Here is a 25,191-nt window from a genome sequence, read left to right as displayed (position 1 = left end):
TATTACGATCGTACGTACTGAAAGGGAAATGAATGAATTATTTACGGCTCGTATCTAGACGCATATGGAGGTGTCTCCTTGGGTAGTTTAAGGCCAGTGTCTCATCCTCCCCCTTACCTTCAGCGTAATAAAATAAATACACAATGTAATCTCAGAATGGGAAGAGAGGAGATGCCATGTATTCCACGTGGATAATAGATAAGGAGTAGAATCATTGAATGCTGCCAATGAAAACTGCTTATGTTGTAGGCATATGCATAACCTATTCTACTATCAAGATCAGCAGCTCAATGAGCCTGACAGTAGAAATATTAGTAGTGTATGTTTAATGTAAAGTAAGCATAAAAAAGACAGCTCCTACCCCTAAAAGATCTATTTAAAAAAATTAAGAGTTAAAATATAAAACTTTCACCAGTGATACCAATAAAATCATGATATCGCACATTCATTATTATAAAGATTCCTAAATACCATTAAGATTACTACAAATTTCAAAATATTTTTTTGTAAGCTTAACCTGCATGTAATATATTTAAAAAATGTATTTGTTGCTACTCTTGTCAGTGAAAAATATGGAAAATTTGTAACAGAAAATTAATGAACGGGAGTTTTTAAAAATAAATTTTGAACATAGATTCAACTCTCAGAAGACCTTTAGCAATGTACATTCCCCAAATAACTAAATGGAACAACAAAAAATGCGTAGCAAAGCCACTGAAGCAGAAAACTCGCCAAAACTTTTGAAAAAAAACTTGTCCTTCAAGCATGTAGAATTTTTAAAATGAATACTTCAACACGTTTTTTTGTACAATACTACGAGATTAACAACAACAACAAAAATAACTCTGTGCTGTGCTGAAAATAGAGTCAATTTTATGATTTAGGCAAGATACGTACCTTTCAGAATTATTATGACAGAAAAATGGTCTAACTGTATCCCCCGGATAAAGTAAATTTTGAGGTAAAAATCATACGGTTAATCATTCGGTTTCCATTTTGATCTTGGATTCCTCCCAAAGCTAGCTAAAAAGTACCGGAAGTGCATAAACAATGTGGATTTATGGACGGGATGGATAAAAGGGCTTTCACCGGATAAGAGCAGGTGGTAGTGGAATGAGTAGTCAGTACACGAAGTTGGTGACGTCAGAAAGGTGTGCCAAAGATGGTTTGACAAGGACAAGGAGTGTACACGGCGATGTGACGAAAAAGCAGAGGGCGTCGACCACAGCGACAAACGTCTGGGGACGTGGGATGAGGGAATTAATATTTTCAGATTCGTCCCACACCATAACAACGCCACCATTGTAATCTTCAACCTATATTCAATTTTGCATTCCTTTAGCGTCTGGAATTCTAAACAGAAAGTAATTGTTAAAATTTCAATTTTTAATTCATCTGCAGTCAAAGAGGCTCTTATGTAACTAGTGTCCAAATGCAAAGAGGAAAGAAATGTACATTGTTTTGCAGAGACAATTTCTCTTCAAAAATAATTTTAAATTCGTTATATTGGCTTAAGTTTATTAAATTTTTCAATGATACTTGGTCCAACTGTAAACAGCATTGCGGTAGTTGCAAGTAGCATCTTAGGTTATTTATGTGTTGATATGATTAAGTTTGATGCAATTATAGGAAATAATATAAACTTAAGCCGTAATGAATCTTTAAATTATGATGTTATTGAGTGGTTTGATCAAAGATTGGATCCTTTTTGGGTGAATGTGATTATGTGTTAATTTTTAAAAGGTCACTTGCCAGTAAAATTAAAATTTTCAAATCAATCATAGTTTTACCATTTATGGAGAAAAAATATTATCATTCTTTAGACATGAAGAAATTAATTGATGATTAAGAGCCAACATGTACGAATAAATAAATGAAATAATCAGTTTCAATTTTAAGAAGAATAAATTGGCCAATATTAAGAGTTATCTACGGAGCTCGAGAACAGCTTTATCTTACCATATCAATTTTGCTAGACAAATATTGCAAAGTTATTGAAACGAGAAAACCTTGACTACCTATATTAGATGGTATTAACCAACTAGGCTCACAGCAAATAGTAATTTCTCAATCAAATAATTTTTCAAAATTTCTACGCAACAATATAAAAATAATTTTTATTTAATATACAGCATTAGGCACTTACTTCTGAATTAGACTGTTAGGCAAACATTGTTTATAACTTCATTTATTAATTTTTTTATCTTAATATAAACTCAATTAATAACTCAGGAAATTTTAAAGCGCGAATTTCTCATTTCCTGGGCCAAATTGCTGAAAACTAAAAACCTGTTTTAATTTTCTCTCCAGTATGTAACTAGCGTATGTAAAGGTAAAAGCATTGTTAACAGCAAAAAGAATTCCAATAGAGATGAGGAAGAGGTTTATGAAATGTTTTGTGTGGAGTGTAGTGTTGTACGGATGTGAATCATGGACTGTTAAAAAGAAGGAGGAGAGATATTTAGAAAGTTTTGAAATGTGGGTATGGAGACGAATGTTGAAAGTGAAGTGGACTGACAGAGTGAAGAATGAGGAAGTTCTAAGAAGAATAGGCGAGGAAAGAAAATTAATACATATGATTCATAAGAGGAAGGCAAGTTGGTTAGGGCATATATTAAGAAGGAATTGTTTGGAACGGAGAATAATAGAAGGGAAGATAGAAGGAAAGAGAGGAAGAGGAAGAAGGAGGATGGGAATGTTGGATGATATAAGAAGAGGAAGAAAATACAAAGACCTAAAGGAGGATGCTCAGGATAGAGAAAGATGGAGAGAAGTCCAGTGGAAACCTGTCTAAGGACAGTAATCACTGATGATGATGATGATGATGATATGTAACTAAGGTTGCATTTAGTTAAAACTTGGCATGTCATATAAAAGCTGTACATGCGATATAAAAAAGTTATATAACAAACAAGGAGGAAGAAAATCACTAGATTGTGATTATAATTGCAGCTTACAATTTTAAAATATTTCATAATGAACGGAAAGGATCGAATGTTTTGACAATTTATTGTCATTTTTTTAAAAATATAGAAAAAAGTGAGTTTCAATAAAATTTAACTATTATAAATTGAAATCTAGACTATAAAAACCAAACAAAGACACTCATTGATATAATTATATAAGTTAGCAATTATGCAAAACTGAAATTGCTCACTTATCTACATTATCCTCAATACTTGCTCTGATGAAAGCTATTTTTCTAAAAATAAATCTCACTTATACTTTGTAGTGCTACCAGAATAATTCAAGATCAACTGCAGGCAGAAAGAGAAAGTGGCTCTGAATCTAGTTACCTCGTATGCAGCATTATAAATGATTTAGAGCGAGACCGTTTTGAAATCATGAACTGAGCCAACTATGAAGTATGTATGGGTTCCGATTTACGCCACAAATTGCAGAAACCAACGAACGTATTAAAGTGGGGACCTATTTGGAATTGATATTTAAAATGAGAGATAGAACGCATTATTATTTTTTGTCCTGAATATTCATTTGAAAAATTTTCTTGTTGAAATTTCTTTTACCTCACGCTTATTATTGTTGTTAAACCATTATAACAGAATCAGCCTCAGTAGATATCAGAGAGGTCTAATATTAATAATCCTCGTTATAAATTACTTTCATGGTGTACTTTACGATGATTCTCTTTCTCAAAGGTTTATTGACTCATTACTATCAACTTCAAGCTGAAGTTTACTCGTAGCTGTCAACTTCCATCTTAAATGAAACCGAACTGGCTATTCAATATGTACTGAGTGGAAGGATGCGAGTGCAATGATTGTTTTCGTCGCTGTCAAACACAAAATGGACATTTATCGTTCAATAATAGAACCTCAAAGGAAGTTTTGCAATTTTAGTACCTTCAGGCAAAGATGATGAAACAAGCAAAGTCCGGGTCATAAATAATCCTCTTAAGTGCGCATTTCTCAGTCTCTTTAACTTCAAAGGGATTGCGTCAGCTTCGAAAGAAGTTTCGCCGTATTTCGTTTCGTTTTCTAAGAAATAAGGTAATAAGTTGAAGTTGTGACCATAGAATTTTAAATTATTTTTTATTAATAAAATAGAATTTTTCAGTTATTTATAAAAAGAATTTTGAGCCTCTTAATATAATTGTCCAACTTCATTCAAAGTCAAATCGTCCAACTCATAATTTGTCGTTGAACATGGGAGCAATAAGCAAGGAGTCATCTTAATTACTGAACCAAATGTACGTGTTTCAATCTCCCAAGCAGTTTTTAGATCATCTCAAATTTCTTGATTTTAGTATTTTTATATATATAAAAGGTAGTATTAATTTAGGCCATAACTGATACCCACGATCAAATTATCTACACGCTCTTAACTTACAATTAGGAGAAACAATATTTACAAAGAAGGCAGAATGGGGATAATTTATATAATAATATGGAGATAAATTATCAGACTAACTATTATTGTTAGTCTGATAAATTATCCCCATGAGATATCACATTAAAAATTTGGCTCAGTTAGAATCAGTTTGGATATATATATACATAAGAACGTAAAAAATATTAAAAAAAATATTCATCTTACTTCCATTATTCTTAAATAAATTTAGTGTGTTCACAGATAATGAAAAAGTTGACGATGGTGAATGACTTATACTTGTTAATTATAATTACATTGAAAAATTGATAGTAAAAATGAGAAATAGTGAGTATACATATACAAATAAAAAAATGGACGAGCCAAATAAGAGATATATGCGATCAACTGACTCATAAAATTAGAGAGGATAAGATGTAATATATTCTAACTCCTGCTTTCAATTTAAATGTGGAAGTTATAACCTTTGCATCACAATGTATACTTACCAAACGTTGCCCACTACGTTTCGTTAGTATGCATCGTGATATGAACTGAGACATACAAGGAATGTAACTTAGTTCTCCTGCCTTGTAAGCCGTTTACAGGTCACTCCAAAACCCTAATAATAATATCATGAAGTTTAAAGATATTATATAGCATTTATGATGGCTATAAGTTATAATAACAAGTTAATAGCTTAAAAGAAAATATATTTACAAAAATGGCAATATTTTATTAGAATATCTTTTTATCTTGATAAAGTATCGCCATGGACACAATTCATAAGACACATATTGCAACAAAAATATTTGGCTTACTCCCATTAATCATTTAAAATGGTGGATATTCAAGGATAATATAAACATTGCCGTTTTGAAATCAATCGATTAAACTTTAATTGTGCAGAGAGTAACGAGTAACTTGGTCGTTAAATTGGAGGTGATGATGGGCATTGATTGGGAAGCAACAGAGTTTTTGCAAGTCCAAAAAAAGACAATCCTTTGAGAAAGGAAATAATGATTTATAGGCCTGAGGGGATTAATGCTAGAAAATCCTGAACAGAACGCGTGAGATCCTAGTCCAGAGGGGAGTCATTACATGTCTATGATGTCACGCGGATGTTGCCACAACCTTACGAGGAGAAGAGAAGTAGACGGGAACAAAAAGTAGATGTGAAGAACGAGCGAGTTCCCTAGACCACGATGCAAGAAGTGAGAAAAGTTTGCAGCAGTGATTTAACTTTCAGGAAAACAATGAATCAACACTATATTTCAAAGTGATGGCCTTTTGCCTCGCTGCCTTTCCTACGCTAAAGTAAATATTGCAAAATCGCAATAAACCACCATGAGAAATTCCCATGATATATGGACAAAGAGTGAAACAGACAATTTATTTAAGATCAACAACTTATTTCTATAAAATTTACGGCAGTAACTCACAATACTGCATACATGATGGACACTCTAAATTTGATTTTCACCCTTGACCAAATCTTTACCATGGAATTACTACCTGATTTGATGAAAACATTAATTGATATTATTCTCCATTTTTCAGGATTTTATTATTTTTAACAACATATTCAGTGTTTATGAAGTCAGGAAAAGATGATGAAGTATTTCTAAAAAAATTGGGTAGCTAAAACATCAGTTTATTTAATATGATTTAATTCTTTGCTAAGTATGCAAAATTCCTGAGAAACATTGGTGAAAATAAAAGAAAATAATTGAGACTTATTGAGAGATGAAAACATAATATTTCACTGTCTAAGTAAAAACCTAACTTTAATGAATTATTAGGGTAAGGCAATACTAAGGTTAGGTAATAATTTTGAGAGGGCCTTCGAAGAGGTAAAAGTTATATGAAGCACCTCTCCTTTAACACTGTTGATACTGAGGTAAAAAATGTTAAAAGTCCCTTGAATTGTTGGCTACCGAAAAAAATAATGCGAAAATAAGGGATGAATGAAATGAATTTAATTTACGTTTCATTAATATGCGTGACATGCGCGTCGACATGTTCCTAAAAATTGATACGTCACGATGACAAAATGTTGTACCTTCGTAAGTATAAATCGTAGGCGTTGAAGAAATAAAAAATAATAAATGGTAGGTTTCAATCATTTGCATGATTAGTTGATCATGATATGTTACGATATAAATTATTTCCGGTTAAAATATGATTGTCATTATATTTTCAGGGATAATGCGCCGTTAAGTTCTTCCTAATGACAAAATCATTTATTTCATAAAATCATTCATGAGAGCATTAAGTAAAAATATCCCACAAATTCCGCAAAAATTTTCGAGGTCCGGATAGGAATCGCAAAAATAAAGACATGTGCAATTATTTTTACGAAAAAATCTTTCGCTAGCTCAATCTTACTACCATTGAAGTGTTATTGAAAACATAACATTTTTTCAGATTTAATGACTCCGATGAATTCTATGAAGTAATTGGGCAGTGCAAGCATTTATAAAAAATTTTGAGTGACCTTCTAGATACAATTTAATAAACCACGAGAAATTGTATGTTAGGCACACCATAGAAAGTTATTTTACTAATCAAGGCGTGGAACTTATCCGGAATAGTTGGTGGTGCAATCAGAATCTTAATCATGGGAATCTAAAGAAAATTTTCGGCAAATGCAATCATCTTGCTCAACTGCGAAATATAGACCTTGACTTCTTCCAGCATTTTTGCGGCCTGAATAGATATTACCAAACTAAAAACGAATATAAGCTTACTTCTTAGGACTAAAAAAACATTCTTTGAATTACGTCTGTAAAGGGTAAAAAATAATGAAATAAATTTCTTGGTTAACATTGAAGTACGCTGATACTCTATGAAATTACGAAGTTCATTTCCTTATAAAGCTCAGCCACTTTCTAACGGTTAACGGTACTACATACGTTTATGTAAGAACTTTTTAAGAACTGAGCGAGTAAGATAAAAATAGTGGGCTATGGCAAAGGAGTATTCAGTGATAGCAACCACCACACTCATTCAGGAGAGAGGAGTTTACTCCCGCTACAATTTTTGTGGTCCGAATATGAGTTACCAAAGTCATTACAACTATAATTGTTTTTAATAAATGAAACCATTAAATCCTAGTTTTAACGAAGATAAAACTTTTAGAATTTTCTCAACAATGAAAATGGTTGTTTTTGTAGATCGAAGTATGCTAATGGATACCAAAGTACATGATCGGTTAGAGCAACCACCTTTCTCGAAGCGCAGGCCTTAATTTTGGCGCCAGTTGTCGGCGTCCAAATTCATGAATTAAATCACATATACTTTTCAACAATTTTTGAATGTAACAAGGTAATGAAATAAAATTAATGGCGCTATTATCTGGTATTATGCGCAGTTATTAGGTTCAATAGCCGTTTAAAAAACAATGTAAATCGCACAATAATGAGTACTGGAGCATTAAATATGCTAATTAATAAAGTAATGATGAGAGGTCATTAGGAACAGTTGATGCCGCAGCCCAAAAATAAGTAAACACCAAAAGGGCACGTTCTCTAATAATTTCACTCGACTGTGAAGCGGAGGTCTTTTAACTTCCGTAACAATTTTCGCAGTTTAGATATGAATCGGTGAAATAATGGCGACCACCCTGAACTTAAGACGAGAGGAAGAGAGGGTACACAGCAGCTGACTGACACCCAACCCTCTTTCGCCCTCTCAAGGTCCTTGGCCGCGACACGAGGGGAAAGTTAAGCAAGCTCTTCCATCGACGACGTATCCAAGGTGCTATTCCGAATAACCAGCAGGCATCCATCAGTCCACGTGTTGTGATGATACGCCGCGAGCATAGTCCACAACTTAGCGATGATGTAGGCGTTCGGTTATCAGGTTCAATGCATCGGCAACGAATCGAAGAGGATCACGTCCAAGTTCAATCAGAGTAAATGACAGTGGCCACCCCTTTAGATTAGGCACGCCAAATAACCATGTACACAGAGCGGGTTGCCTGCTCATCTGGATGGCTAAGGCCACGGAGCGAGATCAAGGCTGGAGGATCGAGCGTATAATTAGAATTGACGACCTTGATACAGCGCCGCACGGAATGGCGAGAATATATATAAACTTAGATGACGGAATTTTAATATCATCAAGCGATTTTCAGCATCAATTCCAAGGAATAAAATAACCGGTATCCTTTAGGTGGAGTGTCTTCCGTAATCAGGATAGAGATGCCTTTACTTGTAAAGGTTACGTTACTTGCGTTACTTTCCACAGGGAATAAAATAAGATGAATACAAATTAATCATATTGTAGTCCAGCTAAATAGACATATTTTACTGATATAATTGTCTTAAAATATATTAAATAAAAGGACTCACAGGTTTTTCACGATGTTAACATTCCTGGCCATAAAAAATGACAGCTAACTGAGCCATAGCAGTGGAGAAAGAAAATTATAATTTTTAAATTGATTATTAGGAATTGCAAAGTAATTTTGACAATTCATGTAAGTACATAACTTGAAATGACCCTATGGAATTAATCTGTGGAACCAGTACCCAGTCAATGCAACTCATCGACAGTCAAAACAAACAGTATGTATTATTATTTGCCTCAGTATAGATATGGTTTATTTTATTCAGATATAAATATTAACTTAGCATGCATGCTAAAATAAAATTTTTAATAAAGTTTTTCCTTATTGAAAAATTATAAAAATAAGCGAGATATCACGAAATAATTGGCACCGAAAAGCGATTTTGGTATTAAATTTAGTAGATACCGTCTTTAAAAAACTTATTTCACGTTTCTCATCAGTAACTAAGATTGAATATAGCATATCACTCTATTAATAATTCATTTCTTTATTTATTTTTTACAATAAAAATATAATAATTGTATATTTATACGAGAAATCTTATTTTATACAAACGTTTTAAGTATTTAATTTTTAAATAGTGCTCCTAGTCCGGCTAAGCCGAAATTGGCTTGTCAGCAGGTGCTAAATTAATCATATTTTTTGTGCCTTGTCAAATGTTATGCATTAATAATTAATATTTCGAATGATAATCTTCAAAATTAGCTTATTTGCCTTCCTATTAAGGAAATATACGTCATGAAAACATAGGATTGACTTTCGTTCTCTTCCTTTTTCATCTACGTGAAATAATCTACAATCATGAATGTTATCTCACTATCCAAATTTGACGAAGCTTGAATGAAACTCAAAGTTATAATCTTTAAATATTTTTTGACCATCACATGCTACATGGCATGGTCTAAAGAAAAAAAAGAAACTTCAATAAAAAAACCCCCAGCAAGTGTTCACCAGAAATTCTTTTCTACAGAAAAGTGAATTTGAAAAATGAATCATTTACATCGTTAAACGTTTTGATGATATAAATGATTCTTTCATAATTGAACCGAATATGAATAACTAGGACAAAATGAGAATGGTTTTAGCTCATATAAATTACGTTAACGATGGAAATGAAAGCTTCCAATTGTTTCCACATCCAGGAAATATTATAAAGGGAAAACATAAGTGATCTCGTCTCATCAAAACTGAGTCTAGACGGAGACTAGCTGATAAAAGACAACGTCTTTTAATTATTTTACAGGATAAAAAACTTAAAAAAATAACAACTTTTTGCTTGAAGAGCACTAAGTGAAAATTATTTATCATGTATCGCCTACACTAAATCACGTTTTTTTTGCCCGTGGAAGTTATGAAGGACGAAGGCGATTTTTATGCGAAGGTTTCCTTCCCTCCCTAAGTGCACAAACACACCGGCCCTTCCCGTCTGAGGGAAAGAAGCCCGCACGTGGATCTCCACGCGCGGTTGCTTCCTAAGCGCGCACCGTGGAACACCAAGGTGCACCAGCTGTACAGAATATCAAAGCGTGGAATGTAGATAAGTTTAATCAAATTCACTGCACTGGGGAGAGAGTGGTCATAAAGGATGGGAGAAGGAAGTCACTCTATATAAATGGAAGTGGGAGGGACACAGGACGATAGGCAATTATAGATGGAGTAAAGTTGTTGAGTTTGCACCGTGATCATTCGCCGTGTGCACTTGCTTGAAAGAATTCCATTTCGTAACCGCATTAGTGACTGCAGATTGTGTAGTACTCAATAGCTCTAGTTACGGAAGCAAGGAGCTCTCTTGGGCTGGATTGTTATCAATCGTGTGCCGTTACACTATCTGAAATAAGATACAATTGAGAAAGCCACATTCAACTTCCTGCTTACTATCAGCCATGTACCATCTCATGTGCACCGTGGAAGCTTAATATTCATCCGTTAGCTTATGTTTAAAATAAATACTGGAGATGAGATATCAGGTAACAGGATAACCATACTTAATATTGGCATGTTATCCACATGAACGTAGGTGGCGTCAATACAAATAAGCAGCTGATACAATTGATGGCTCATATCATAAATTGAAAATTGTAATAGCCAATGTCACAATCATCCACTACAAAATCAATCATTACTATGTGGATATTACTATAGAATGGGAAATTTAAACACATAGTATAATTGAACAATAATTTTCAATTTTCCACCATGTAGAATCATCGTTATTAATGAAAGAAAGGACATTTAGCTTTAATGCGCATAAAATATGGATATACTATCGTATTAATAAAAGTATGAACTGAAGGTTACATTGATAGCTGATTTCCGTAACCACTAAGAACTATCCAGCGTAGAGCCTATAAGTCGCTAGAAATCTCTTAGTTTTTTTTTACTGAAATAATTAAATAGAAGTTGATTACGCAAATTACTGGAAATATCCAATAGAGAAGAAGTAAACACCTAGGTAATTAAGGAAAGTATACAACAAAAAATAAATAAAAACTTAAATTCATCATGTATTTCTTTTTTACCAATGCCTGTTGAACATAGTAGAACAAGATTTCTTGGCAATATTTCTTCACTAATGGAACAATTTATTTAACAGAGAATTTTGAGCCCAATCCTCACTAGACCAGTATTATATAATTTGATTGATTTTTTTCTCTTATAAAACTATTAATACGGGTATGAAAATGTCCACGCTGGCACATGTGTATAAAATATTTTGAGAAAAATAATCGGTACCCCGGGATCGAGGCTTTGCGTTTTCCTACTCTTGTTGACTGATATTTATAGAATATATCTTGAAAACTTAATAACCCGAGGCAATAAGGCTCAAGTAACTATTTGTAAAATAAATCTGAAGGTGTGCTCTCCGCTGAGGTAGAAAAATAATGAATGAAACTTTGGGAATTGCCGAAGGCCGCTGATGTCAGACCATCAGTGGTTATGCATGCCACGGAGTGTGGAGAATAGCACACAAACGAATACTTAAAGACCTCAAGCGAGATTCCATTTGTACGAGAAGGCATCCATGGTGGCTGTCAGCGCTACACCCGCAGTTGTTACTGGCATCCATATATTAGCACCTCATCATTTCTCTTACTATAGCTCTAGCAAATTAGTGGTGCCTTCCAACCGTATTTAAAGAAATATTGCTAAAATCTTTTACGATGCATATATATTGTGGTAATTTTTAGTGGCGGATCTATGGGAGGGGTCTATAGCCCCCTCTTCGACATCTAATTTACACTAGATAGAATGGCAATTTCTGTTCGGACCCGCAATACTTCTGGGAGTGTACCCCATACTTAGCCCCCCTTACCCCTATCCTGGATCCGCTACTGATCATTCTTTGACCCCTTGATGGTAATATATGCACGTAGAATTCAGTTTTATGTGGACGCATGGACTTAAAAAAATAATTTGGGTATTCTCAATGCGAAAAAAATTAATCCATTATAAACCAATGTTGCTTCTAACTATCATCAAAAATGTGCACATTTTCAACTCTATTCAGATTTAAACTACGTGTTCTTTTGTGCTGTAAAGTTTTATAGTAAAATATGTAGCTGCCACAAGAATTGTAACTGAGTAGAAAAGTTTCACATTAAAAAAATAAAAAGTCTTGAAATTTAATTTCTCTCAGCATCAGCTCTGGGCTGGAAAGGGTTAATGATTGATAAGTGAAATTTAATTCGATGCATCACTTTTTGAGTTGAATTATTTGTTCATAATATGGCCAAAAATAAATTAATGTATTGCATCAAAGAGCTATCTTTGAAAAGTACATGAGATAATCTATAATTAAGATAAAATGTACGCGAAATGGCATACTTTCTATCAGAATTCAATTTTCATGGTGTTTTAAAGTTGAATCCTAATATGACCTCAGAGGTGTCGATTATTTTTAATTACAGTTAGCAAAAAGGTAATGCAGTCACTATGAAATTAATAAATAAAGAGATATTCAATGCCTAAAACTCATTAAAAAATTTATCTTCGCGTCGCGTAATCTGAAAGGCAGGTATTTAATCTTTTGAAAAGTACCAGTTGAGTATATTGCTCATCTGATTTTCATAAAATGAAGCAGATATCTGAATGGGAATCTGACATATTAGTAGCCATAAAAATGACTATAGAGTCCATGAAAATGCAATTTATTCTATCACAATTAAATTTGTATAGCGTCTTTTAGTTGAATTATAAAAAGATCACGGGAAAGACGATTACTTTTCATCATAAATAGCAAAAAGGTGATGCAGTCACCATGAACATAAGTAATACAAAGTGATTCTTGAACTCCTTGATTTAGGAATAAATTATTTAAGAGTTAAAAGGATTAAGTAATGATCTTCCACAGAGGCAAGGCGCCACAGTTTTTAAGCATTTCATTCTTCAGAGAGCTTAAATGCAAAGCCGCTGCTACAGCGCAGCCACTGGAATATAAACATGGCTTACGCGGGGATGAAAGGTATTTATCGCGTAATCAGCGTAATTTTGCCTAGGTCACGGAAAAAATAGCTTCATGCACGGCTCTTCTAATGCAACACACTAGCTGCGACTTCAAACAGGCTGCCCAAGGACTGTTATGAAGTAACCACGTTGGCGGAGGCGTGATTGGCGCAAATTCAATGAAAGGGGATTTATTGTGGGAATGTGGTTTCATGAAGAATGGCACGGAAAGGAAGCTTTTTCCAGTCTTATGTGTGTGAGAATCATTTCGCTACGACCGGTCACTGAGATCTCGGGTGATGATTCCGTTAGCTAGCACTGCCAACCGGAAAAATATTATCACTCCTCCACCGAAAGAATAAATTATCCACAGAGCTTTCTATGATTTTTCCCCACATTCAGCATATTTACCACGAAAATTCTTTACTATGGAATTCTGGTATATTTATATGCGCGAAGTGATGGACTTTAATACGGCAAGGGAAAAAATGTATATTTTTCAAATTTGTGACTAGGGGTACATTCAAGCAGGAACATTTTTTGTGGTGAACATTATCCCTTCAGATAAATTCATAAGCGATGCTTAATTACATGAGTAAATTTTCAAGGTTCTCGATATACCTGCAAAATTACGAAGCCTTTAGAAAACAATCCTGTGCCGCCAATCACAATGAAAATTGGTTTTCAATTTCATGAATTAGTTAATAATATTTCCCCCTCTATATGGCTATCAATAGGAAGTGCTAAGAAGATGGAAAATATCAATTTTAAGCCAATTAACAGATTATGTGAAGATTTATCTCTTTTTTTCTAAAATAATTTTTAAAATTGCAATAGTTGATGTTGAGAGGTATGTGTTCACATTTAGCTCACAGCCCCATTATTAAATTGCCTGCAGGAAGAATTTAGTAGCCATCGTACATTTTGGCGAATGGTACTGTGCGACGTGGACTATGAAGGATCAAGCGTTGGAGCAGAGGGCAAGTACGTGATGTGTGACACGTCGTCACGCCGCCGCGTCGACCAAATAAACGCCCCCTTTGTTTCCTAGCCAACCCCAACCCTCGTAGCTTCAACCGTGGCATTCCTCGTGGAGAGCGTCGCTGCTGAATAATACATCGGGCGGCACATCCGTGAGATGACGACGCGCCGTGCCCTCGACCGAGCCACAGTTCCGGGATTCGAAGCATCGGAGTTCAAGGCGGCCGACGCGAAACTTTTTTGGCACTAGGATCTTGCCTTGGAGGATTCGCTCTACCCACGAGCGAGTGAAATAGAAAAGGACCGTAAAGAGGAAAATAAACTTTCACGGCAAGAGTAAACTTTCACTAACTCATTTTTAACTGTGTGGTATTCTATTATAAGTTTTCTTGGCTAGTTAACTTTTATTTATACCACTTAAAAAAAATAATACGACCCGAGTTTCCGTGGCTAATTATTATCATCAGGCGTAAATTATTATGTGCCTCCTTAGTAATCATAATAGTAATTAATTAATTAATACGTAATTTATTTTATAGTAATTATAACTAATAACTTCAGGATTTACTTTGTGAAACCTCTCCATATTGGAAGTAAGGAAATAAAACTTTGTAAGGTTCACTGCTATTTAATTACAACCCCGCCCTCCCCTGGCTGGTCAGATACCTATCCTCACAGGAAAAACCCTCGTCCCAAATCAAGGCTGCCCCTTTCCCCCCCTCTCCCTATTCCATGCCGTGTTTAACCCTCAACCCCGCTCTTTCAACCAGTCCTTTTCCTTTCCGATAGATGTCCTCACTATCACTTGTGTACTTTGTGTATAAATGTATGATGCATGCAAGATCAGTCACCTGACGATGTAACCAAGCTACGAAACCCGGGTCGTCCCCATAATTAAATAACAGTGAACCTTACAAAGTTTTATTTCCTTACTTCCAATTAATAGTAATTATCAGTAATAAGATAAATACACAATAATTTACGTCCTACAATTTTTTATTACCATGATGTTTACTCATCTAAACCCGGGTCGCTTTAAATAAAAAAGAAGTGATATAAATTAAAGTAAATTAATCAAGAGACCTTAGAGAAAAATTTATTCGTGTAAAAAATTACCAAATCGACTTCAAACGGAGTAGAAGGATAAGACTGAATTAAGGAACAGCCTTCTTCCCACACCCTGAAGTTAGCACTTGCTATTTTCCACGATTATAAAATATATTCGGAATTCGGTTTCGACGTTTCCGCATCATCTTCGAGGAAGATAATTTTCATTTTAAAGATGATGCAGTAAAATCTAAACATAGGTGGAAATATAAATGTCATATCGTGGGAAATTGCAAATGTTTACTTTAAATATGGAAAAATTCATCCCCATCACGCTTGGATCTTCGGATTTTTTCTCCCCAAACTACAATGAAAAATGGAAAAATGATAATCAATCGCATAGTTTTCCATCTCAAGTTTTATTTCCACGGTTCAATATACAATGATCACTTCGCATCAATGGCCATTGCGAAGCTCAGGCGAACAAGTAACAATCGCCTATTTTACCGAATTGTATTGTACGATGAATTATGAGTAGGTACTATATAATGAATACTGTATTGACGACACTTAGCATGTAACATCAAATAGCTGGCGACATCGCTGGTATTCATGAATTTATAATAACAATTTATTCTATGCGTTTTTATGTGAGTGCAATAGGGAACCTGTAATAGGTAATAACAATATTATACCATATGCGCAATAGGGAATAATAATATCATACCATATCAATCGGTAAATTCACTTGTTCAGCGATAGGGTCATCCATGATATTTTTTGTGAGAGTTTGTAGCAGAGTGTGAGAGAGTTTGCAGTTCTGCCGTGTGCAAGTTGCCTGATGAAGAGGGTTTGGATCTAACTGTTGAGGAAGATGGATTCCGGTGGTATGCAAAAGGCGCATCTGCAATTCCTTGACCGCCATCAAGCTTGTGTCTCACGTTCGAGAAGGAAAGTGAAGTCATTTTTCGTCCACGCGGAGTGAACAGGACATTTTGGTCGTGTTGTCGCCCGCGGAGTTGTCGGACCGTGCAACGTCACACATCGCCGAGGAAGGTTAAGACCACGAGTCCACCGAATGGTGAGACACACTCATTGCGGATTCACTTTCCAAGCGGTCTGTCCAGCGGCGGTTCTGGTTCACCGCCTTAGTTCTAGGCTTTTCGTTTCAATGGTAAACCTTCCAATTGAATTCTTGCGGCACGTATACTCATTAATTCTTCGCATCAAAAAAATTCTGATCAAATTGCAAATTTGAAATCGAACAATGAAGTTTCTCAAGAAAATCATCAACATGTGACATTTATTTTATGGATGAGATGATTATCATCTTTGTCTCCACCAGGAGCACTAATACACATAACCAAATTTCATATCGAATAAACTTTTCTCGGATTTCTCAGATATTCTAAAAGCGCCGACGTTTCGGATTCCGAGTCGTCACTTATTCTACAGAAACCAGAGAAAATTTAATTCATTCTGTTTGCCGGGAAAGGGTAAAATCATACGTTAGCTTCATATTGCTTGAAGAAATCGAATTTTCAAAATTAAATGACGCAAATGGTTGTTTTCTCAATACAACCCCCATTTGGGGTTTCCAACCCAGCACCTTCCCCCCCCCTCCTGACACCCACTCCTTCCACTGTTTCCCTCAACCCCTTCAGGAGTTTATATGTTTGCTTAACATTCGAAATTTTTGTACTTGATAATGACCTCGTTGGTCGAAACATGTCGTACCGCCAAAATAAATCAGTGGAAATGAACGAAGTCTCCTTTTCATTTTCGTGTATTAATTCCCACATAGTTGGGCCTAATACAATTGAACGTATAAATGACGCAATTTGCATAAAAGCAAATTTAAAAAACGTTAATTCCTTTTTTGACTCATTGAAAATTGTTCGCTTTAATTCCGACATGTTCAAATACCACATCACATCCCCAGAAACTTTTCGCGATTTTGAAACAAAATTTAAAATTTTTGGTATTTTGTAAAAAAGGAGAATTAATCTCAAAATTCAAGCGCAAAAAGACAACAAGTAATAATTATGGAGGAGTGACGGAATGAATAGTTATTAATATGTGATTTGGAGGTTAAAAAAATACCCGAAATTAAAAATTCACAGACATTTCCCAACAGAAGTCGTTATTAAATTCTCATGGTGTACCTAATAAAAAGCTTTCGGTTTGACTGATTGGAAATGAAACGGACAACAATGATTGTTTTATTTCATCCCAAAATATTGGATAGATAAATAACACGGTCAATGTGTTCATTCTAAAGTAATATTTTGACCAATAAAAAATAGAAACCAAACAGGCATTGAAATAGCTGAACTTCAGTGTTACATAATTTCAATCACCTTCAATATCCTTCACCAGCAAGTTATTTGAGACAGAGTATTATTAATAAAAAATTATTTCCATACCACCGAAAACAGGTCTATGTGGCCTTTTAAATCGGGGTTTTAAGAATGTTAACAATTTTAATGTTCACGAACAATCATGCTCTGGATAGGGGCAACCTACCCAGATGGGACTCGAACCTGCGATCTACTGTTTGGCAGGTGAGGATCATACCCCGCCGCCATCGAAGCCGGGAAAAAATTGGGCCCGTCCGGGATTTGAACCCGGGACCTCTCGCACCCAAAGCGAGAATCATACCCCTAGACCAACGGGCCGACATTTTACGTCGTTGAATAAGATACTTCACTTGCAAAATGTGCTTGACCAACTATATAAAGTTCACTGAAACTGCTGTCATGTATGATTAGGTATTACGATTTTTACAGACATCCATTGAACAATTTTATACATAATTGAACGCAAAGATAAAGTGAGGAGTTAATATGAGGGTACTGATAATGTTAATGCGATATAATATTTTGCAAAGCTGTATGAAAAACTGAATTAGAGTCCTTATAAATGCTAAATCTAATTGCAGGGAAAGTGTCAATTAAATTAATTGCATTTAAAATAGAAGGCAAATATCCGTCAAATATTTTACCTATTTTGTACTTAAATCATTGTTCTTATTTAAAGCGATATATATCATTTCAAAGGTATACAATCATTTAAAGTGTCCATCGAAATTTTATCTACACTATTCTACATAGATTGTACCCTCACTATTCGCGATAAATATACAGAATTAAGACGTAACATAAAAATCGCTGTTAATATGTAAAGTCCATGCTAGAAGAGTGTTGGCCCATTCAAGATACCTTCACCAAAGAAGATGAATTTCGTCAATGTGTACATATTTTCAAAATATTTAAAGTCTACGTTTTAAAGAAAGTAGCGTAAGTAAGTAAGTAAGCGTGTTAAAATGAAACCTTTTCTCACAGTTTTGAGTTGTGAAGGAGACCTTGGCTTAGTTATTGGAATAACGTTGGCCTGGAATATCATTTAGTGCCGCAGTCTTTTTATTTTTCGAGAAAATAAATTTAAGTGACTCATCCGTCCGAAAGCCGTCACAAATGAGCATCGCTTACCTCAAAAACAGGTATTCCGCGGTGAGTTTTGGGAACGAAGGGACTCGCTCACAGCGAAGGTTAACGGGTCAAGGACAACGCGTAGGCGCTTCTACGCCAAATGACCATTCGCCAATTTCGGAAACAAACTCCGAAGAAAAGACAGGAATGCTATGTTGCGAGGGAATTAGACGAATGGTTTGGATGGCCAAAGAGGTGTGGAGAGAAGGCACGGCTCGTATATATTTATCGTCGAAGCCTATCTTTTATCTTGGAAAAAAGACAAAATTTTTTATCTCTGCATCTATACATTATAATATATGTGAAGAGTTTCTACCATACAGCATGAGATATTGTCATGGAAATAGACAAATGGCTTGGATGAAAAAAGAAGTGTGGAGGAGAGGCAGGGTTCCGATGTATTTATCGCCGATACCTATCTTAGATCTTCGAAAAAAGACAAAAATTTCTACCTCTGCATCTATTCATTATAATAAATGTGAAAAGTCTCCACCATGCAGAGTCGAAGAGTGCCTTATTCCATAGCTAATGTTTACAAAATTTTTTGATACATGGTTTGAGTTCAATAAAGGCGTGGAGAGTGGCCGATACTAGAATTTCAACTTTTTTATTGTCACCAACTACCTTTGCTCGAGAGGAATACAAGAAGTTTTTACAAGTTTATCTAAACAAATGCTCTCCAATTTTGTATGCATAATAAAAAATCATACTCAGATATGATTATAGCATAAAATAAAATTTAAGTTTTCAGAAAAATAACCTTTTTTTTAAGTTAAAAATATTTAAAAAATAAAATACCTAACAAATATAATGATAATTATAAAGTTTCAATAGATATTTCTGTACCTTTTCAAATATCGTTGGAATTCGCTATTAACCTCACCGATCTTGACTGGATTTAGTTTATGTGATTATAAGTTTGCTATGATGCGTGCAAAGCGTTTCTGCGGGATGGGACATAGTTTCATAAGGCGTAGCTATTGCATGTTCTGCATGAATAAGAGGCGCGGATTACGACATAGTTTCAGAGTTTCATCGTCATCAACTATAGTTCCTTCGGAAGGAAGATTTATATTTTTATATTATAGATCAAATTTATATTTTAAAACTATTGGTTTGATGTAAAAAATTTAATAAATATTAAATTAACAGTCTAAGACTTGCCGTCCACAAACAAGTAACACCGTTTTATAGTTGTATACATGCGTCTCGAATCAGGAACGCAGTTAGGAACGAAGTCTAGGGGGGGTTTTAGGCGCAACTACTAATCGGGAGTTTGGGGGTATGGAATACCCTCCAGGGGAAGCGGGAGGGGCGGGGGCACTCCCCCAGAAAAAGTTTAAGGTAAATGTTAAATACACCAAAGGATGAAGTTCGCCATGAAAAAATATTTGACTTAGCCGGGATTCGAACCCGGATCTCCCGATTGCCGGTCAGGCGTGCTACCAGTTACACCACCAAGCCATCTTCTCAGAGCGAACTTCGGGATGGGTTTTACCGAACAAGATGTTGACGTCACAAGTCCACACTGTGGCACATGTGGCGAGGGTCGTGCTTACTAAGCCACTGTCGGGGAGAAAAACCCTTATTTTCCGCTGGTCTGCGGCGACGATTTTCAAAGCACTGAAGGAACAAGTGACTTTGTACGCAGTCACGCGCACGGGCGCAAAGTTAAATACACCAAAGGATGAAGTTCGCCGACTGCGTACAAAGTCACTTGTTCCTTCAGTGCTTTAAGGTAAATGATTCAAAATGGTGAGTTTTACGCCCTTCTGAGGGATATTTTATTATTTTTTTACATTATCCTATAAGTAATATTAATCCATTAAGTAAAATGGATTACACTTTAAAATTTCTCTGAGCTCTGGGGGGGGGGGGGGTTTATCCCCCAAACCCCCCCTCGCTGCGCCACTATCTCGAATATCTACGTACAGTAAAAATATATTCCTGATGTATCAAATACCTGATAGATTGAATGACTCTAGTAAAAATAAATTCCTGATAATCAGGTGGCAGAAACTTAAAAGGGCGCAAGAAATTTATACCTGTAGAGGTATGACATATATCTCTTTCCCAGTGTGGATGGGAAGGTTCCATATGGCCTTTACCTTTTGCCCACACCCGCGTGGGTTGGGCCGTTTTCGGACGAGGCGGAACCCCTGTGAATCTGGGTCTCGGTTATTCTGTTGCAACACCAAGTCAGTGCGGAGCGATACAGCGAGCTCCAGCTAAAATGGACTTTTTGAATTTGGAAATGCCCATCAATATTTATTTTCAGGGTGAATGAAAAAGCCTCAGGGAATATGACTCACGTGGCTATCGTCTATGGAAAACCCGAACATTCTAATAAGCTTCAATCACTCATGGACAATCAAATATAAAATCAATTCCAAATCATCATAATTGAATATTCATAGTGATTTCTAAATTATATGTGGGACAGAAAAGGTTAATTTCATTTTTTTACTTATTTTTCTGGTAAAATTTTCATTTAATCACAAAGTTTTACTTCAATATAATTTCACCATATTTTAAAACTTGAGCGTGATGTTTTCGCAGCATGCGGGCCGATAGGCATGGAGGTTCCATCATTCATTTCACTTGCATTCGCAGAGAAATTTTTTCAGCAGTATTATATATTGTTGCATTTGGATTTTGTGAAACATTCATCGACTTTTATACCTATTATGACTAAAATCTTCTTAGAAATTATCGTTATTTTCTATGAAAAACTGTTAGAGTTTTTAAAAGAAAATTATAGTTTTTTTACCTTTATCTTCTTTAAATTTTTGATCATAGAAGAATTCACCATAAGTGCACAGATTTACAGGAATTAATTCTGTTCATCATGGATACGTATACGCAAATAAAATCGTTTAACACGTATCGTGCTAGATATTTTTTGGGAAAATCGTTTAATAATTTAGCTTACAGAGATTCCTTAAATGGTTGTGCACAGCAACGGTATTTATGTTTGAGAGAAACTGTAGCGTCAAGAAATTTCATATATATTTCCCACCTCTTTTCCGCTTTTTTAGTGCCATATTAAACCACAGAATCGCTTATTCCTTAGCAACGGTGAAAAAATATGCGTCGGCAAATAAAATTTAATAATACAAATGGATCATTACGAGGTAACATAAATGTTTCACATCTGAAATATTTCCATGGCTTCTTTTGGTATATTTGTTGGTCTAACTTGTATGTACGCGTTTCCGGAGTAGGTAAATATCGTTATACAGAGCAGCGATGATTTAACCTGAAATCATATGAAATATCTTAGGAACATTTTGAACACCTACTGTTATCCTACTCCTTTCATAAATAAGGAGTTGAAGAGTCTTATTTTGCGACTTGCCTTATAATAACTTGATCAATGAAACTAAGAAAAATTGGTTAAGTAGTGACCATGTGATATCCATTTCTCTGAATCGCTATTATCTAGCACATAACAGAACTCATTGCTACCTCTCAAATATTCTTTTTTGTGGCTTAAATCTTTCAGTATCATGTAAAAACCGTCAGGGTGTCAGCCTTATCTACCCTTTTCTCAAATTTTACCCAAATATATTCTCAAATGTAACATTTTTGTATTTGAATACAGACAAATGTTGGCCAATATCTAATAGGCACAACCATAAAATTAAAAAAAGACTAAGTATGTAACTTTTTATACTGATTTTTCGCAAAGAGAAATACCAGATAAAACTCTTCTAGAGGGAGTGATGCTTTCACCTATTTTTCCCCCAAGCCATCATAAGTTATGCCAAAATTTATCCATTGAAAGTGAAACTTCGATGCCGCATATAAATGTTGGCAAATATCTACTATTTACACCCAGAAAATTTCCATAAGGCAAACTAAGTTTTTAAACAATTTTTCGTAAAGAGAAATATCTAATAAAACTCTACTAAAGCGAGGGATACACTCTCATAAGTTTCCCCTGAAGTCAAGGGAAGTTTTGCCAAAATTCAGCCATTTGAATTGAGTCTTTGATGCCGTTTGAAAACGTTGGCAAAGATTTAATATGTGAACCCAGTAAATTTCAATATGACATCGTAAGTTAAAAAAATTCTTATGGAGAAAGAAAAGATACAACTATTTTAGAGCGATTGATACGTTAAGTTTTTCCCGATGCCCCATGTTAAGTTATATCAAAATTCAGCCATTAGAAGTGAGACTTAAATGCCGTTCAAATATGCCTTCCCGCCTTTGACCACAGGCGCACAGAGCTCTCCCTAACATTTGACCTCCATTCCCGCATTAACTCGTGCGCTAAGCGCTCCACACTCAGTTAACCTCCTGAGCTCTCAATCACGCGCTGTGACACCGTTATGAAACCCCTCCTCCTCCTTCTCCTCACTTTCTCTCCTTCTCTCCGTCGAGAGGAGAACCGCCGAACTCACTTTTTCTCTCTCTCTCTCGCCACGATAATCATCTCTCGTTTTCATTCATGAGCTCAGGCGTCGCTCGCGGACGTCGACTCCATTCGCCGTCTCCAGGACCTCGCGCCGAGAAGATCGATAGGGCTACATCAGCGCTCTCAGTCGCTAGCTCACAAGCGATTGTTATGACTGCTTTCAATGCATACAATGTTACAGTCAAGATAAATTTGTCAGCTAAAAAAATGCACTTATTTATTATGGCACAAAGGAACCTTATGACTGTTCATCATATATTCAATCTTGGAATTATGATGGATACGGTATCATGAATCAAATTTCAAAATGTAAATTGAAATATCAGGTGAAATTAAACACCAAGAGTTTTTTCAACGGTAGACCTAAATTACTAGCTATTATAAATGTAGCAATGAGAAAGGCTTTTATTTGCTTTCATATGGAAATACTATGAACGCTTTTCATATACTTAATCTTGAAATAATGACAAGTATGGCAGGATAGTAATTTGTGAATGATTGTGGTAGTAAATATTTAAAAAAAGTATTCATTTTACGTTATTAATGAGCTTCATTTTCATCTCTTTATTACGTTCGTACCTGGTCATTAAATAACATCAGCCCTTATATTTCCTTGCGTAAAGGAATGAATGATGCTGTGATACAGGTATTCTCCAAAAGATTGTGTTTTTCCTTGCTTGGAAAAAGGGGCAATACGACTACTTATTAAACATATTATTTTGAAATTATATTAGAATAGAATTTAAATCCAATGTTAAAGTGGAAATTAGAATCAAGAAACTCTGGACTGTCGAGGAGGCGTCTCTTACTACCCTCTGATTTGTGAGACTTTTCTTGAGGTTAATTCAACTCTAAAACCATTATACTGGATGTAAATAGTAAAAAAACTTGCACTATAAATATAAATACGATCCATTTGTTTCTTTTTTACTGCCTTACATTATGTTATGGCGGTGTTTATTACATCAGATAGGCAGAATTAGCGTCATTGGTCAGTGCATTCATCGCAGATTCAGGGGATCCAGATGTAAAATGAAATCATTATCTCGAAATATCTCGCCTATAAAAATAAAATGGGATGCATTAAAAAATACACGATTACTGCCACCCGGAAGAAGAGTAACCGAACGGGGACGAATCGAGTGTGACACTAAAGGAACACTATATTGCACTCACCCCTGTTGACCCTGCGGCCTCGGGCGACCCTCGCGATGCCCCCGCTGACCTTCCCCTTGCCCCTCTTCTTGCGGGACTTGGGCGTCTCCACGACCCCGGGCACGCCGACCGCATCCGCGGGGCTCACGACCACCACGTCGCCGCACTCGGTGCCCACCTCGCTGCACTCGCCCACGCCGCCAGAGGACGTGGAGAGTGTGGAGGAGGCCGTCTCTCCGCGCTCCGTGTCCTCGTCGTAATCATCGTCGTCTTCATCCTCCTCCTCATCCTCGTCATCATCTTCCTATAATTATAAATGAGCAAATCAACGAATATTCCGAGGTCAATTCACCCTCTCCAACTCAGAGCTGCTTCTGCGAGAAATTAAATTTCAAGACTTCTCATTTTAAAAATGGGAAAATTTTCTACTCAAATATAATTAATGTGGCTGCAACATATTTCGCCACCAAACTTCACAGCACAAAAGAACACGTACTTTAAATCTTTCCTTAACAGAGCTGAAACTATATACGTTTTTTATGTTACTTGGAAGCAGCTTTGGGTAATAATGGGTTAATGATAGTGCCAATTGAAGGAAATATTCAAATTCTCAAGTTATTTAACCTTCATTGAATACTATTCTGATGAGGCAGTGACGGAGGTTGAAGTCAAAGCAATGTCTAGTTTTCAGTATTGTCACAATTTTTTCATTAACATATCTTAGAAGCTGAAGACATTTTGAATATATCAACAAAATTACGAGTACGAGGAAAAGAGGTAAATATTTTCAAAGTAAAAATGCTTTAAATAAGCGATTTTGAGCATAGTCTACAAATATCAACTATATTATCAACTTATAATCTGTGGACAATAAATGACATAATTTGGTGACAATTTAAAAAAATCCCTATTTCTCATATAATTTGTCTAGGGCAATTAATAAGTAGATACCTTGTTCGAAAGAAAATGTA

At 35.4% G+C, this 25,191-nt stretch overlaps 1 protein-coding gene and 1 non-coding gene across 3 annotated transcripts in view; both read right to left on the bottom strand.

The window, feature by feature from the left end:
- Positions 1 to 25,191, bottom strand: part of LOC124154321 (scavenger receptor class B member 1-like) — a 218,573-nt gene that overhangs the window by 41,506 nt on the left and 151,876 nt on the right. For both annotated transcript variants that reach the window (XM_046527983.1, XM_046527982.1), the window contains exon 3: positions 24,242 to 24,524. In XM_046527983.1, the coding sequence (XP_046383939.1) occupies positions 24,242 to 24,524 (283 nt within the window). The remainder of the gene's footprint in view (positions 1 to 24,241; positions 24,525 to 25,191) is intronic.
- On the bottom strand, positions 17,761 to 17,832 carry Trnap-ugg. Its single transcript has one exon. It is a non-coding gene; the product is annotated as a tRNA-Pro (tRNA).

The sequence above is a fragment of the Ischnura elegans genome, chromosome 2, assembly GCF_921293095.1.
Source record: "Ischnura elegans chromosome 2, ioIscEleg1.1, whole genome shotgun sequence".
Lineage (NCBI taxonomy): Eukaryota > Metazoa > Arthropoda > Insecta > Odonata > Coenagrionidae > Ischnura > Ischnura elegans.
The sequence above is the reverse complement of the archived record's forward strand: the minus strand, read 5'-3'. Positions and strand labels throughout refer to the sequence as shown.